General features: G+C 41.3%; 1 protein-coding gene and 1 pseudogene across 1 annotated transcript; both read left to right on the top strand.

Moving 5' to 3' along the window:
* The first annotated feature begins 4,871 nt into the window (after window positions 1-4,871).
* LOC130382549 (alcohol dehydrogenase 1) lies at window positions 4,872-9,527 on the top strand. The gene is made up of 9 exons (XM_056590362.1): window positions 4,872-4,984; window positions 6,302-6,403; window positions 6,671-6,812; window positions 7,097-7,184; window positions 7,892-8,111; window positions 8,365-8,625; window positions 8,880-9,012; window positions 9,167-9,305; window positions 9,405-9,527. Exons 1-9 carry the CDS (start codon window positions 4,967-4,969, stop codon window positions 9,430-9,432), a joined length of 1,131 nt encoding a protein of 376 aa, XP_056446337.1. The 5' UTR covers window positions 4,872-4,966; the 3' UTR covers window positions 9,433-9,527.
* A 155-nt stretch (window positions 9,528-9,682) lies between these two features.
* The window catches only part of LOC130382552 (alcohol dehydrogenase 1-like), a 38,084-nt pseudogene continuing 34,000 nt past the window's right edge, over window positions 9,683-13,766 (top strand).

The raw sequence follows: 13,766 nt of genomic DNA, 5'->3' as shown, positions 1-13,766 counted from the left end.
AGCCCTAGCTGTTCGCGTCTGCACTGACGACAGTCTTCCTGTTAGCTTCGTAGTATGCCAGAGCAGGGGCTGACCCAAGCATGGCTTTGACAGTCTCAAACGCTCTTTCCTGTGCCTCACTCCAGACCGAGTCGTTTTCCCTCTTCAGCAGATCAGTGATCGGATGCAGTTTGGTGGAGGGATCAGGTAGAAATCTCCCAACATAGTTGATGAGGCCCAGGACCTGACGCAGTTCCTCGACACTTGTTGGACTGGCCATTTGGGTGACTGCCTTCACCTTGCTGGGGTCCGGCCTCAGGCCATCCGCACTGATGAGGTGTCCAAAGTACTGAATTTCTGACAGGGCCAAAGGCCATTTGGCCCTGTTCAATTTCAGTCCACTGTCTTTGACAGTCCTCAAAACTGCATTCAGACTACGGTCATGCTCCTCGGTCGTGGCTCCATACACCAGAATGTTGTCCATCACTACGACACCCCCCTCGTGGTCCCAAAGCAAAGTCCCAAACCCGTCTTTGAAAAATGTCTTGGGCTGACGTTATCCCAAATGGGAGTCTTCGGAAACAGAACCTGCCAATGGGAGTAATGAACGTTGTCAGCTTGTGGCTATTCTCCTCCAACGGGATTTGCCAAAATCTGCATGAAGTGTCGAGAGTGGAGAATATCTTCGCTCCAGCCAGCGATGTCTTCAAGCATTGGCAAAATGTACCTCTCACGCTTTACTGCTTTGTTCAGCCGTTTTAGGTCTACGCACACTCTTACTTCTTTGTTCTTCTTTTCGACAGGGACCATCGGGGCACACCAATCTGTGGGGTCCGTGACCTCCTCGATTATGCCCAGGGACAGCATGCGTCGCAATTCAGCTTCAACTTTTGGCAGGAGAGGAAACGGGATACGGCGCGGCGTTGTCAGGGTGTAGGGCTCTGCATCCGGCTTCAATTCAATCTTCACAGGGTCACACTTGAACAGGCCAATGTCCCAAAACACACCCTCTAGCAGATCTGATGCAACAGCATTGACTCTCATCACCAGGCCCATTCTCTTAGCGACACTGCATCCCAGTAGATTATGTGAGTACGGCCCCCTTATAACAGTCACCCAGTACTTAGTATTGCTGTCCCTTGTATGGACTTGTGGCAAGGAATCTGCCCACACATAGCACTTCACCTCCTTGGCTGGTAACGAGTGGTTTTGGCCCAGTCATGACCAATCGTGGGCGCCGCGCTAGCCTATTGAAAGCAGTCTGTGACATTACTGTGATGTCTGCACCAGTGTCTATTTTAAATTCAACAGGACCGCCATTTACATGCAATTCCACCAGCCACTCATTTTCGGAGTCAGGCTGCTCAATCTCGTCTGTTGTCGCCTCCATCACAGCACCAACGAAAAATGCATCTGCACTGTACTCCTCGGTACAGTCAGACGTGACATTGACTTCTTTTAGTGATTTACTTTGACAGACGGCCTCGAAGTTCCCTAATTTGTTACATTTCCTGCATCTCTTATCTTTAGCTGGGCAGGGGCGTGCGTTCCCATGCTGACCATTGCAACGCAAACAGGCAAAATGCCTTGACTCACCCCTGTCGTCCCTTCTCTGCAACTGCGGTCTATCCTTCGCGCCATTTCTTCCATTGGATTGCCTTCTTCCCTGTCTCATAGCATCCACTGCACAGTCACTATCAGCACGCAAACTCACGTTTTGCTGTGTCATTTGTTCACTCTGACGAGTTATTTGAATTGCTTTCTCAAGCGACAGTTCTGGCTCCAACTGTAAACATTCAACATTTCTGAAACTCCCGTGTCGGAGATGCCAATCACAATCCTATCCCTGATTTGCTCGTCCTTGGTCACTCCGAACTCACAGTACTGCGCTAGCTCGTACAGGCTTCTGATAAGGCTTCAACAGGCTCACCGGGCTTTTGAACCCGCTTATGAAGGCATGCCCGTTCGTGTATTACGTTTTCCTCTCGGCACAAAATGCTCGTGAAACTTCTTTATCACAATGGCGTAATCATTCTCGGGGCTTACTTCGTCATCATCGTCTTCAAGGGCTACGCTCTGGTCAAACACAAACGAATATATAGCCTCCGCCTCACTTCCCATAGCATAGAGAAGCGTGTTCACCTGCACTACACCACTGTCCCGGTCTAGTTTCGTTGCCACTCGATAGCGATCAAAACGCCGGCGCCACATCGGCCACTCAGCCTGACGGGTGAAATCAAACTTCTCTGGAGGTCCCAACTTCGCCATTGTCAGTTAAAAAAAAACGTAAATCGGCCACTTCTGACACCATGTCATGTGCGGAGGCGTTAACCGTGACTACCGTGTAGGTTTCATTAATAGAACAACTGGTTTATTTCCGGACACATGGATATGACGTCACAGGTATGGCACTACGGTGGCCCATACATTCATATATCACTACAGTTTCGAGGTAAATTAAGGCATCAGACTCTCGCAAAATTGTAATAAACATCCCAGTCCTCTACAACTCACAGCTCCTAGTAACATTACTGTGAGCCCATTAACATTATCGAAACACAAGCGGCAGCTCTGCTCGCTCGCAGTCCGTTAATCAATCGAAACAATGTTGCTGATTATATCGATATGGAAATAGTCTGTGATAGTAGAAGTCTGTGTGTGAGGGAGAGAGTAAAAACCTATTAAACTCAATTCAGTCCAGTTTTATTGCAGGGAAGCACGTTAAGCGGTGGTTATACTTCTACAACTGCGTAATGCGCTATCCAACTGCGTAACCACGGAGCCTCTCAAACCTAGGCTTTAAGGTGAAGGCTGATTAGCTTTTAGCGTAACGTTAGCCCAGCGGTCCGCTTTCTCCTTCTCTGGCTCTAGACGCTCAGCAGACTAGCAAAACTCTACAACTCACGACTACTAACGTTACTGTGAGGCCCAATACGTTAGCAGCAACTGTCTGTTCCTATGATAAACACTGATTATTAAAGTGAATAAGTTATCAAGTTATCAAGTATCAAGTTATCACTTGAAACAAGGTTGCTGATAGGCTAATATTGATAGGGAAATAGTCAGTGATAAAAGTAAGAAGTGTGTGTGTGTGTGAGAGTAAAATTCAGTTAGTTTTATTACAGGGAAGCACGATGAGGGGATGGCTAGAGAATAGTGTGTGTGTGTGTGTGTGTGTGTGTGTGTGTGTGTGTGTGTGTGTGTGTGTGTGTGTGTGTGTGTGTGTGTGTGTGTGTGTGTGTGTGTGTATGTGTGTGTGCCACATGAGAAACTGACAGTAAAGCACTGTCCGTCTGAAAGAAAACTGTCTGGCAATAATGGCTGTTTAACTAGGGAACTATTGATTTATTTAAATTTTCAGTTGTAAAAGATTAACATTTCAGTTCAGTTCAGGAGAATTTTAGGGAGCCATTTATTTGTTTAAATTGTGTTGTTTCAAATCTGATAAGCTGTTGTGTTTATTAAACATATGCTTAAAGGCATTTAAATGAAGTTAAGTGTTGGAGTTTGTATTATTCAAAAATTTTACGACAATATTTTCCCTTTTTCTGTAAATTAATATCAGCTCCAAATATCGGTTATCGGCCCCCTTGACTACCAATAATCGGTATCGTATAGGCCCTGAAAAAAACATATCGGTCTATCTCTAAACTAAATCAAACCAAATGTCACTTCAAATAAAAGGAGGTAATATACACAAGCAACACTAACGGCATAAGGGCTAAAGCCGGACCCTGAAAAAGTGGCAGCAGAATGGAACATCAATATTCCGAGCAACAAATCCTACCTCGGGAAGTTCATTTGTCGTCTATTAACTGATCCCATCTGAATCTTGCACGATACTGAAAGGATGGCCAGAGGAACAGCAAGATGTGCCGGTTTTAGCAAGGGAATTGGGACTACAAAGGTGCATGACAATGGAAAAAGAAGGAGGCTCAAAGGTAAGAGAACAGTGATTCCATATAGCCAAAGTAAACAAATGTTGAAAACATTATATGCCAGTCCCCAGATCATGGAAAAGACAAGCAAACTAGCATGAGTTTCTTGTCTTTTTTGTTGGAATATCAGCACAAATCCTCATCTCAAGATGGTAAACATGCGGAGAGCCAATGAAAGGCCACGATATACCTGATTGACCATAGTAGATAGTCGGCAAAGACTAATTTAAACTTGAGACGGAACAATGCATTGTGGTGGACTACTACTCGAAAGTCGAATTTGATAAAAGCAGACAAGCAAGACCCCTATCTGGCCCTCGGACTACCGTAACGCATCTAACACCCATGGATTGCTTAGCATTCCGTGCCCAAATGCTGATCGTCAGCAGGGCAGAAACAGGTAGGCCAATGACACAAAAGTGAAGAAGTGAGTGAAAGGAATAAAAGAGCTACAAAGGAACCAAGACAAAGGCAAACAATACCACGACTTTACAACAGAAGAGCAGCTTCAATCTTTTTACAGTAAGCATATGAGTGAAGGCTTGTCCTGCTGCTTCAAATAATATGGGTGGGTCACCAACGCATACTTCCTGTTTTTGAATCTTCAGAAATAACAAATCGCAATGTTATATTTGTGAAATAAAATCAAAATCAGAGAAGTACCAAGCCGTTGATGCTGACAAAGTGTGAGTAACACTGGAGCAGGTCCTGTGTGTTAGGTCAATGAGATCTCCATCATAGTTTACCAATCTGGTTACAGGTGGAAGCACATGGATATTTAAATGTTCAAATGATGTGATATCATCTTCTTTGATTTTGTTTAAATTCTTAAATAAAGAATTATTTAACCAGGGTTAGTCCCGTTAGTCATGTTTTTTTTCCATCAGAAACATGGTTTGCTAACCTTCAAATCCCTCCCACTCGTACTTAGTATTTATACTTCAAGCCAAATATCTCCTTCTCCACTCCTGTTCTGGAACACCAGCTGGTCATCCTCTTCACTCTGGTAATCTTCCTGTAGCGTCGTAAAAAAACTCTGTACCAAAAGTATGGCAACTGTAGGAAAGGTAAGTTCAGCACTTTACATACAACAAATTGTATTTTTCTTTTTTAAATGTTGTTTAATGCAATAAAATATGATTTTCAACCAATGTATTTTCTGTACAACATTTTTAGAAACACTGATAACCATTTCTTGCCTTATTTTTAGAAATGTTTTTTATTATGTGTAATCATCAGTCTTATTTCAGGTCGAAAAGATGCATTTCTTGTAGCCTTGGAAACTCTTGTGTGTGTGTGAAAAAATAGCTATTTCCCCTTGATATACTACCAGTGCTGTCTTGAATGTGTCAGTATTATTGCTTATTATTAAACTAATAGTTTCCTAAATATTTAAAGTTAAATCGTTGATATCAATTTGGTAGAAAATGCTGTCATAGCTCAAAGCTCCAACTTCACCACACCCTCCAAAGTTTCCCATTCCAATTTATTTTAGAGTTACATGCAGGCTACAAACTAATTATATTTCTATACTTGTAGTGTAATTCATGATCATAGAAAGCTACACCTGCAGCACGGAAAAGTCTCAATATATATTTTTGGGAAAACAGCCAACAACATGTTGACAGTACTCCATCTGATCCCTCTCTCATTTTGTGTTCCATTGAGGTTCAATCTGTCTCTCTGCTTCTGTTTTATGTAATGTTGACTTATCCAAACACCGTGTGGAGAAATGTGTTTACATTTGAAGGGCATGTATTTAATCTGGAGATGGAGACGATAAACAGAGTAGACAAGTCCAGTGATAGATTTAACAGTTAACTATTAAATGGAGATAAAGTTAAAAAGCTGCACAGAGCAGGTTTTACAACATTCAAAGTCCATAGTATTTTCTACATTTCTAGTTATCAAAAAGCTTCCTCTCTGTAAGATGCAGGTTTTTTTTTTTTAGATAATGGAATCCAAATTCTCTTTCGAAAGTATTTGTATTGGCAAAGTCAGTGCTATTATTTGAACCTTTGCCTGAATACTGTATTCCAGATGTTCCAGATGAGATGTCTTAAATGGCCTCTGGACAGTATCATGTCAAAAACAAAACCATTTGTAACTGATATGCAAGTAACAAATATGTCACATATGTATAACTTTTAAGACACATTTTAATATCAAAGTGTTTAATTTGTTATATGCTCAGCATTACACTATTGATAATTCCTTGTGACCTGGGAAGCAACACAAATGTGGAAGGCATTAGCAATAAACTATAATATCGAATCATTAAGTCCCCAAACCACATTTCTGTAAATCATTTTCTACAGATTGGTATTCATTTTGGTATGCTCCAGATTTAGATTTTTACTTTAATGAATATTTGTCTCTTCTAGGTTATTAAGTGTAAGGCTGCTGTGGCCTGGGAGGCCAACAAGCCTTTGGTGATCGAAGAGATAGAAGTCGATGTTCCCCATGCCAATGAAATACGCATCAAGGTGGGATCTAGCTTCCATTGAAAGAACAGAATGTGTGCTTCTAAAAAAAACATTTGGTGCTTCCACACGCACGCACGCATGAACGCAAGTACACACGCATGAACGCATGCACGTGCACACACAGTACAACAATTCTGATTCTACCTTTTTATAGGAATATTAAAGGAACAGTAGCCTCTGCAGTAGCATGTGTGCAACTCACAAGTAAAGAAGTATACAACATATCACTTAAATTAAAACTTAATTAAACGGTGGATTTGGATGCAGATCATTGCCACAGGAGTGTGCCACACGGACCTCTACCACCTTTTTGAGGGAAAACACAAAGACGGCTTTCCTGTAGTCCTTGGACATGAGGGCGCTGGCATTGTGGAGAGTGTTGGACCCGGGGTCACAGAATTTCAACCAGGTGTGGAAGCTGTAATCGAAGTGTAATGAGTATGGATCGTATTATTCTGGGATGTTGGTATCTATTTAAATTATGTGTGTAGAAGTTGTTTGTGTTTACTTGAAAGACATTTCACCCTTTAATTTGTCAAGGTCTACACAACAGAGTCCTTCCATCTCTGAAACAGATGCATCCCCTCACACAATAAGTGGACTAAAGAGCAGTGTTTAAAAGTGCATTGAAGTAAACAAACTGGAAAGATAGGGACTCTGTCTGTTTAATAAACTTAGTTATCTACATGTTAGGAGAAAAGGTGATACCTCTCTTCATCTCCCAATGCGGGGAATGCCGTTTTTGCCAAAGTCCGAAAACCAACCAATGTGTGAAGGGATGGTAAGCATGCTGACAAACTACTCATAGTCTCTCCTTTTCCACTTTATCTGGAGAATGCTGTCAATGTTTATATTAAATTATTCCCTGAAAACTGAATTGGTTTATTTCTATGGCTTTAAAGGCACCCAGTGCAACTTTATGTAAACATTCAATGAAAAATAAACATTCAATTTCTAGTCTTTTTTACACGTAGTAAGTTTCAATAACTCCATACCATTACATATCGACATTCAAGGAGCAAAGATGAGACGTCGTTGTGTGGTGAGAACTGATAGAAAATCGTAAACAACAACAATCGCCGGTGGGGAGAAGCCATTTTTCCATTGACTGAAAGCCTGCTTTATTTATTGTAGGTTACAAAAAATACAGAAAATGGCGGCATTGTTGTTGTTATTGATTTTGTATCAGTTCTCACCACACAACCGACGTCTCATCTTTGCTGCTTAAATGTCGGTATGTAATGGTATGGAGTTATTGAAACTTACTACGTGTAAAAAAGACTAGAAATTTAATGTTTATTTTTAAGCCTCGAAAGTTGCACTGGGTGCCTTTAACCTCTGCCCTTTGTCAAAAACATTGTAAGCAATGGAAAACCAATGGAAGCCTGTTTTTTTCTTGTAGCTTACTTGGCTCGATGCCGGCCTGCCAGTACTATGAAATGATTTTGTCAACGACTGTTCTGACTCTAAATTACTTTCCTATTGTAGGGCCAATGAGAGTCCTGATGTAATGTCACCAAAAGAGACCAGGTTCACCTGTAAAGGTCGAAAAGTTTTGCAGTTCCTGGGGACCAGTACCTTCTCCCAGTACACTGTGGTCAACCAGATAGCTGTGGCCAAGATAGACCCTTCAGCACCGCTTGATACCGTCTGTCTTCTTGGCTGTGGTGTGTGTACTGGATTTGGAGCTGCTGTCAACACTGCTAAGGTATCCAAACAACTGGTTCACGTTTAAACAGATGATTCCATGAATACCTTAAGGAAATTACGTTTATGGGACCCACAAGTTATTTGGGATTTTCTTATTTTCAAATAGGCAATATATGAAAAAAAAATAACAAAGAACTAATAATTGCCTACCCTTTTTCTGAATGAAAATAAAAATAACAAACGATATCTATCTCTCTGTATATAGATATATATGTCTATATATGCAAACATCAAATATGTGTTTTCCACAGGTAGAGCCAGGATCCACTTGTGCCGTCTTCGGCCTTGGGGCGGTCGGCCTGGCTGCTGTGATGGGCTGTCACTCTGCTGGGGCCAAGAGGATCATCGCTGTTGACTTGAACCCGGACAAGTTTGAGAAGGCCAAGGTGTTTGGGGCGACCGACTTTGTGAACCCTAATGACCACAGTGAGCCCATCAGCCAAGTGCTGTCAAAGATGACCAATGGAGGCGTGGATTTCTCTCTGGAATGTGTGGGGAATGTTGGAGTCATGGTGAGATAAGTTGAAGTGACACTCAAAGGGACACAAAACACATATTGTAATTTTGACTGTGTGCTGAATTTAAACACATATTTACAAGAAGTTTATATAAAGCAGAATTGAAACAAACCATACTCACAGCCTAATCAAAATCCACAATTCTACACATATATCTCAAATTATTAATTAATAATTAATCTATAACGACTTCTGGGTCGACACTATAACTGTTATACATTGTGCTTTTTTTGTAATATCACCTATAGAGGAATGCACTGGAATCCTGCCTGAAGGGATGGGGTGTCAGTGTGCTGGTCGGCTGGACAGACCTGCATGATGTCGCTACCAGACCCATCCAGCTCATAGCTGGACGCACATGGAAGGGTTCCATGTTCGGAGGTGAGTCGTATGAAAAGTTCCAATCTGAGCTCATATTTAAATTTTTTATTACTTGAGGTTGATCCAAACATGTATTGGACCCCAAAATCCAATAAAGATAAAACCATACACATATTGGAAAGGTTTCAGCTTGTAGGGTTATCTTTCCAATCAGGCTTCAAGGGTAAAGATGGTGTGCCGAAGATGGTAAAGGCCTACCTGGATAAGAAGGTGAAGCTGGATGAATTCATAACCCACAGAATGCCCCTGGAGTCGGTCAATGATTCCATTGACCTTATGAAGCACGGAAAATGGTAAGTAAATGAACTGTTTATCTCTAATTGAACTAGTTGTCCTGGCGGCTGGTTAGTTCTAGCCCTAAATATTATTCATTATTCTGTTTCTCCGTACAGTATCCGCACCGTCTTGAGTCTTGAGTGAAATCCAGGACCAAATCAATCGAGGACCTAATTGGAAGAACTACTTTTCTATGTTGGTTGTCATAAAATACATTTTGAAGAAAATAATACAATGTGAAATCAATAAAATAAACTATAAAGTAAACCAGGTATACATTTTTCCACATATTAAAAAATTATGCATTTCTCCAACAAAGAAATTCTTGCCTGCATCACAAGTTCGCACTGCAATGTTCTGATACCGAAACATCAAATATCTGGTGCTGTAAGTCAAAAATATTAATGTTGGACATTAATTCAATATTTTTTAGCTTTTTTCTGAGAAATACAATTAGATTTGAACAACTTCTCTTCACTTTATAAAGAGTTATGAAATACAATTCAACAGATGTGGACACCAAAGAAATCTGGTTACAAAACACTGCACCCTAGCTATTTTACTTCATACAATTGAAACTTCTATTCTCAAATGTATCATTCCACCAAAGGTTATGTGCTGAGGTAGAAGTGGAACCCCCCCTCATTGCTATCTCTCGACTTGCATAGTTGACTCCGCCGTTGGTGTGTGAATGCTTGTGGCTTTTTATAAAAGCTTAATGTGAATGAGTGACGATAAAGAAAATAAAATGCACATTTCTCGCTAGAATTTTTTAATCAAAACCCATTTAATACCAAATCGATATCAAAATATAGCATTTTCCAGTGAAAAAAATAAATAAACATAAACATAAACTTGACGGTGATGTGACGTGGACGCAGGCCTATAGAAAATAGTAGGCCAAAAAAACATAGGCATCGCAGAACTTTAGAACTATTATTGTGAACCTGTTCCACTGTGGACAAACGTAGCTATCCTAAATGTTAGTGTTAGAATGGGTTGCAATGCAGTATAACACATGATCATTCTAAACAGTGGAATGTATTGTGACAGAGAGCTACATATATGTAAAAGACAATGGCAAGAAGATGAAAGACCATCTTGAACAAAAACAATGAGAATTTTGGCAACAAGGTAATGCATGGAATGATTGTAGGCACGCATATTCTAAAGGGGGGGGTTAGGCAGAACCCAAGTGCACAGACAGACGACAGTTGTAGGACAGTTTCAAGGATTTATTCTGGTACAGGATCAGGCAGACTGAGAGCAGACAGACCGACAGGGACTGGACGGCAGGCAGGAGGTCAGACAGGCGAGGGTTTGTTAACAGGCAGAGTAGAGTAGACAAAGTCATTCAGGAGTTGCGGGAAAGCTCTGAATGAAACAAGATACAATCTGGCAGGGACTGAGTGAAAGGAGAGGACTGTTACAGGGGGAACACAGGTGAAGGTGGTTGGGTTAATAAGGGGAGATCAGGGTGGCAGGCAGGTGAATGGGAAAACCAGGGGAGGACCATGACACGCATACCATTTTTAAACTCAATAATTTCTAATGTAGGACATTTTAATGTGAGCTAAATAACATCTCCATTATTGTCTACATTAGAGGAGGTTGCAGGTTACAAAGTACACAATATCTTGTACTTTTTTATCTTTTATTTGACCAGTCCCACTTTGATAAGCCTTCAAATCCCTCCCACTTTGAGTTTTTGCTCAACAAAACCCCTGGCATAATCAGCAAATACTCAGTCAACACTCTTCCAACACTTTACTCTGGTACTGTTGAGTTGATCTTTATAAAAGACAAACTATGACAACTGTAGGAAAGGTAAGTTTTTCACTTTACATTTACAAATTATTTTTATTGCAATGTGTTATATAATTCAATAAAATGTACGTAGAGTGTGTGTGGTTGATGGCTGGTTTAAGCAGCCTCACCTGGCACACCACAGCCAAGAGAAATGTAGTGGGAAATATCTTTAGGGCTTGTATATTGTGATGTAAAATCTTAACAACCGCCCCCATTTTGGCCCCAGTATAGGGGCATTGGAATGTTATTAGTAATGGAATTTTGGTCTTTGTTGAGTAATTAATCGTGAAATATTTTATCATTATGTTTTTGAAAATGCCACACTGTTTCTCATGTGAGATGTGGCAAAACAAAGATTTTATTTGTCTAGGTTGTGTTATATTTACATTTATTTAGGATTTTACAGTACTACAAATGTCAAGTCATCAAAAAATGGTGGCGTATGCCTGAACAAACAAAAATATTTGTCCCTTCTAGGTTATTAAGTGTAAGGCTGCTGTGGCCTGGGAGGCTAACAAGCCTTTGGTGATCGAAGAGATAGAAGTCGATGTTCCCCATGCCAATGAAATACGTATGAAGGTGGGATCTACAAAATGTACACACACACACACACACACACACACACACACACACACACACACATACACACACACAGCCACTTTTGGGGTGGAGTTGTCTCAATATTTATTAGAAAGACAGAATGACATCTATGTGAACAGAGATTTGTAATCTGTATGCACTCTGTGTCTACGTTAGTTTTTCTGTAAATATTAAACTATTCATCAACCACTAAAAAATCACTAAAATGTATTTAGCAAATACAGGAAAACCCGTAGGGCCCTATCTTGCATCCGGCGCAAGTGACTTAGTCACTGGCGCATGTGTCGTTGCTAGTTTACAACTGGCGCAGAGCGTTCTTTTCCCACCACCGCCACTCGCCGGTAAATTAGGGATTGATCATGCGCCCCAAGGGGCGGTTCGGCGGAAGGAGGAGGCGTGTTCTGGCGCAAACGGTATTTTGCAGTTTCTGAATACCATTGCGCTACTGACCAGGAAATACCTGGTTTAAAGTCAGTGGCGCGTTGTTCAGATGCTATTTTAAGGGCGCATGCATACATGCGCATGCGATGCATACGGATTGCTTGTGCACCTCGCGCATACACTTTGCTTCTCCTATCTACCTAGCCGCACATTCTTGGTAAATTATTTGGGAAAGAACAGCTGATGCAGCGGTAATAAGTTGTACTTTTAAATCAATGCATCTGCAAACACCGTACAGCAAACACATATTTTCTTGACAGAGACATCGTGTAGGCCTACATGCCCATAACTTTTAGGATTGATGAGTATTTGATCGTGAAAAACATTGTTTTACCGCGAGTGAGTGTTAAAAAGAATGAATGATACGTAACGCATAATACAATCAATGGCAATGTCTATTACCGCGGGGACACATGCATATTAGGATAGCATACAATACTGATAAGAAACAATGTTTATAATGTATTGCGTATATCATTAAATACAACCACAGTTACCGCATATCATATGTTATATCATATACGTTTTCTTTGCCGAAATTTATTTGAGGACTCAGTATTTCTGAAGTTGTGGAAGAAAACCCCTTATTCCATGTGTGAATTAGGCCATATTATTTGGCAATAAACTGAGCCATTTGCAGTTTGTAATTCATGTGCATCTGTCTCATCGGAGACTGCAGACGCGCTGTCAGAATATCAACCCGTCCGATTCAAATGCGCTCATGGCTCTTAAAGGGGATGGGAGCTGGCACTCTCATTGGTTTGTTGGACGTTACGCCCAAACCACACCTACGGGTAACTAGGCTGCTTCAGACCAACCCTTTTGACACTTGCGCCGCGACGCAAGTGTCATTTATCCGCCTGTAAAATAGCGATAGCGCCGTAGAACCGCCCACAAAGCTACTTGCGCTTTGCGCTTCCCACTTGCGTTTCAGACCGTTAAAATAGGGCCCTAAGTGTATCTAATTTCTATGGATTAAAGTGACAGACAAATAGTTCTGATACATATCTTCAATAATTTTTTGGATGCTGACTCTTACTTTCTGTTCTGTTCCTTTTTTTTTTTTAAATTGTTTTCCTTATTTGATAACAGAGTGAGGGTGCACTCACACTAGGCCATCTGGCCGTGGCAGTTTTCACACCTAACAAATCTGCCAGTGTGAGTGTGGCCAGTCTGGCCAGGCCAGGCCAATTTGGCCACTTGGGAGAGGTGTGCTGCTACGGTACGGGCCGCTAAGGTACAGATGCTAATGAGCCAACACGCGCACCCGCACGGCTACTCAACCTGAGCTGGATGACGTATAGTCCATGCGATGACCATGGACATAATAGAGCTCGTAAGTCGCCATTGCTCATGGGACCTACGAGACCGGAAAAAATTAATGGGAGTCAATGGAGAGAAAGTAATTATTTTCTGATCCCAGTCTTTATATGCCCCAGATTACACATGTGTTGTTTGTGGATTTAAATGATAATTCTTCATGCAAAGAAAACTATAATTTAGCGGGTAGGAGTTTGATACAGTTCGTTTTTGTGTGGGGCGCTTTGTGGACTACAACTCCCACTGCCCTCGACGCGTATGATATACGTCACCACCACTCGCAAACAGATCCCGCAGTCGGAACAAGC

Source organism: Gadus chalcogrammus, chromosome 5 (genome assembly GCF_026213295.1).
Source record: "Gadus chalcogrammus isolate NIFS_2021 chromosome 5, NIFS_Gcha_1.0, whole genome shotgun sequence".
NCBI lineage: Eukaryota > Metazoa > Chordata > Actinopteri > Gadiformes > Gadidae > Gadus > Gadus chalcogrammus.
Note: the sequence above shows the minus strand (reverse complement) of the source record. Positions and strands in the feature narration are given on the sequence as shown.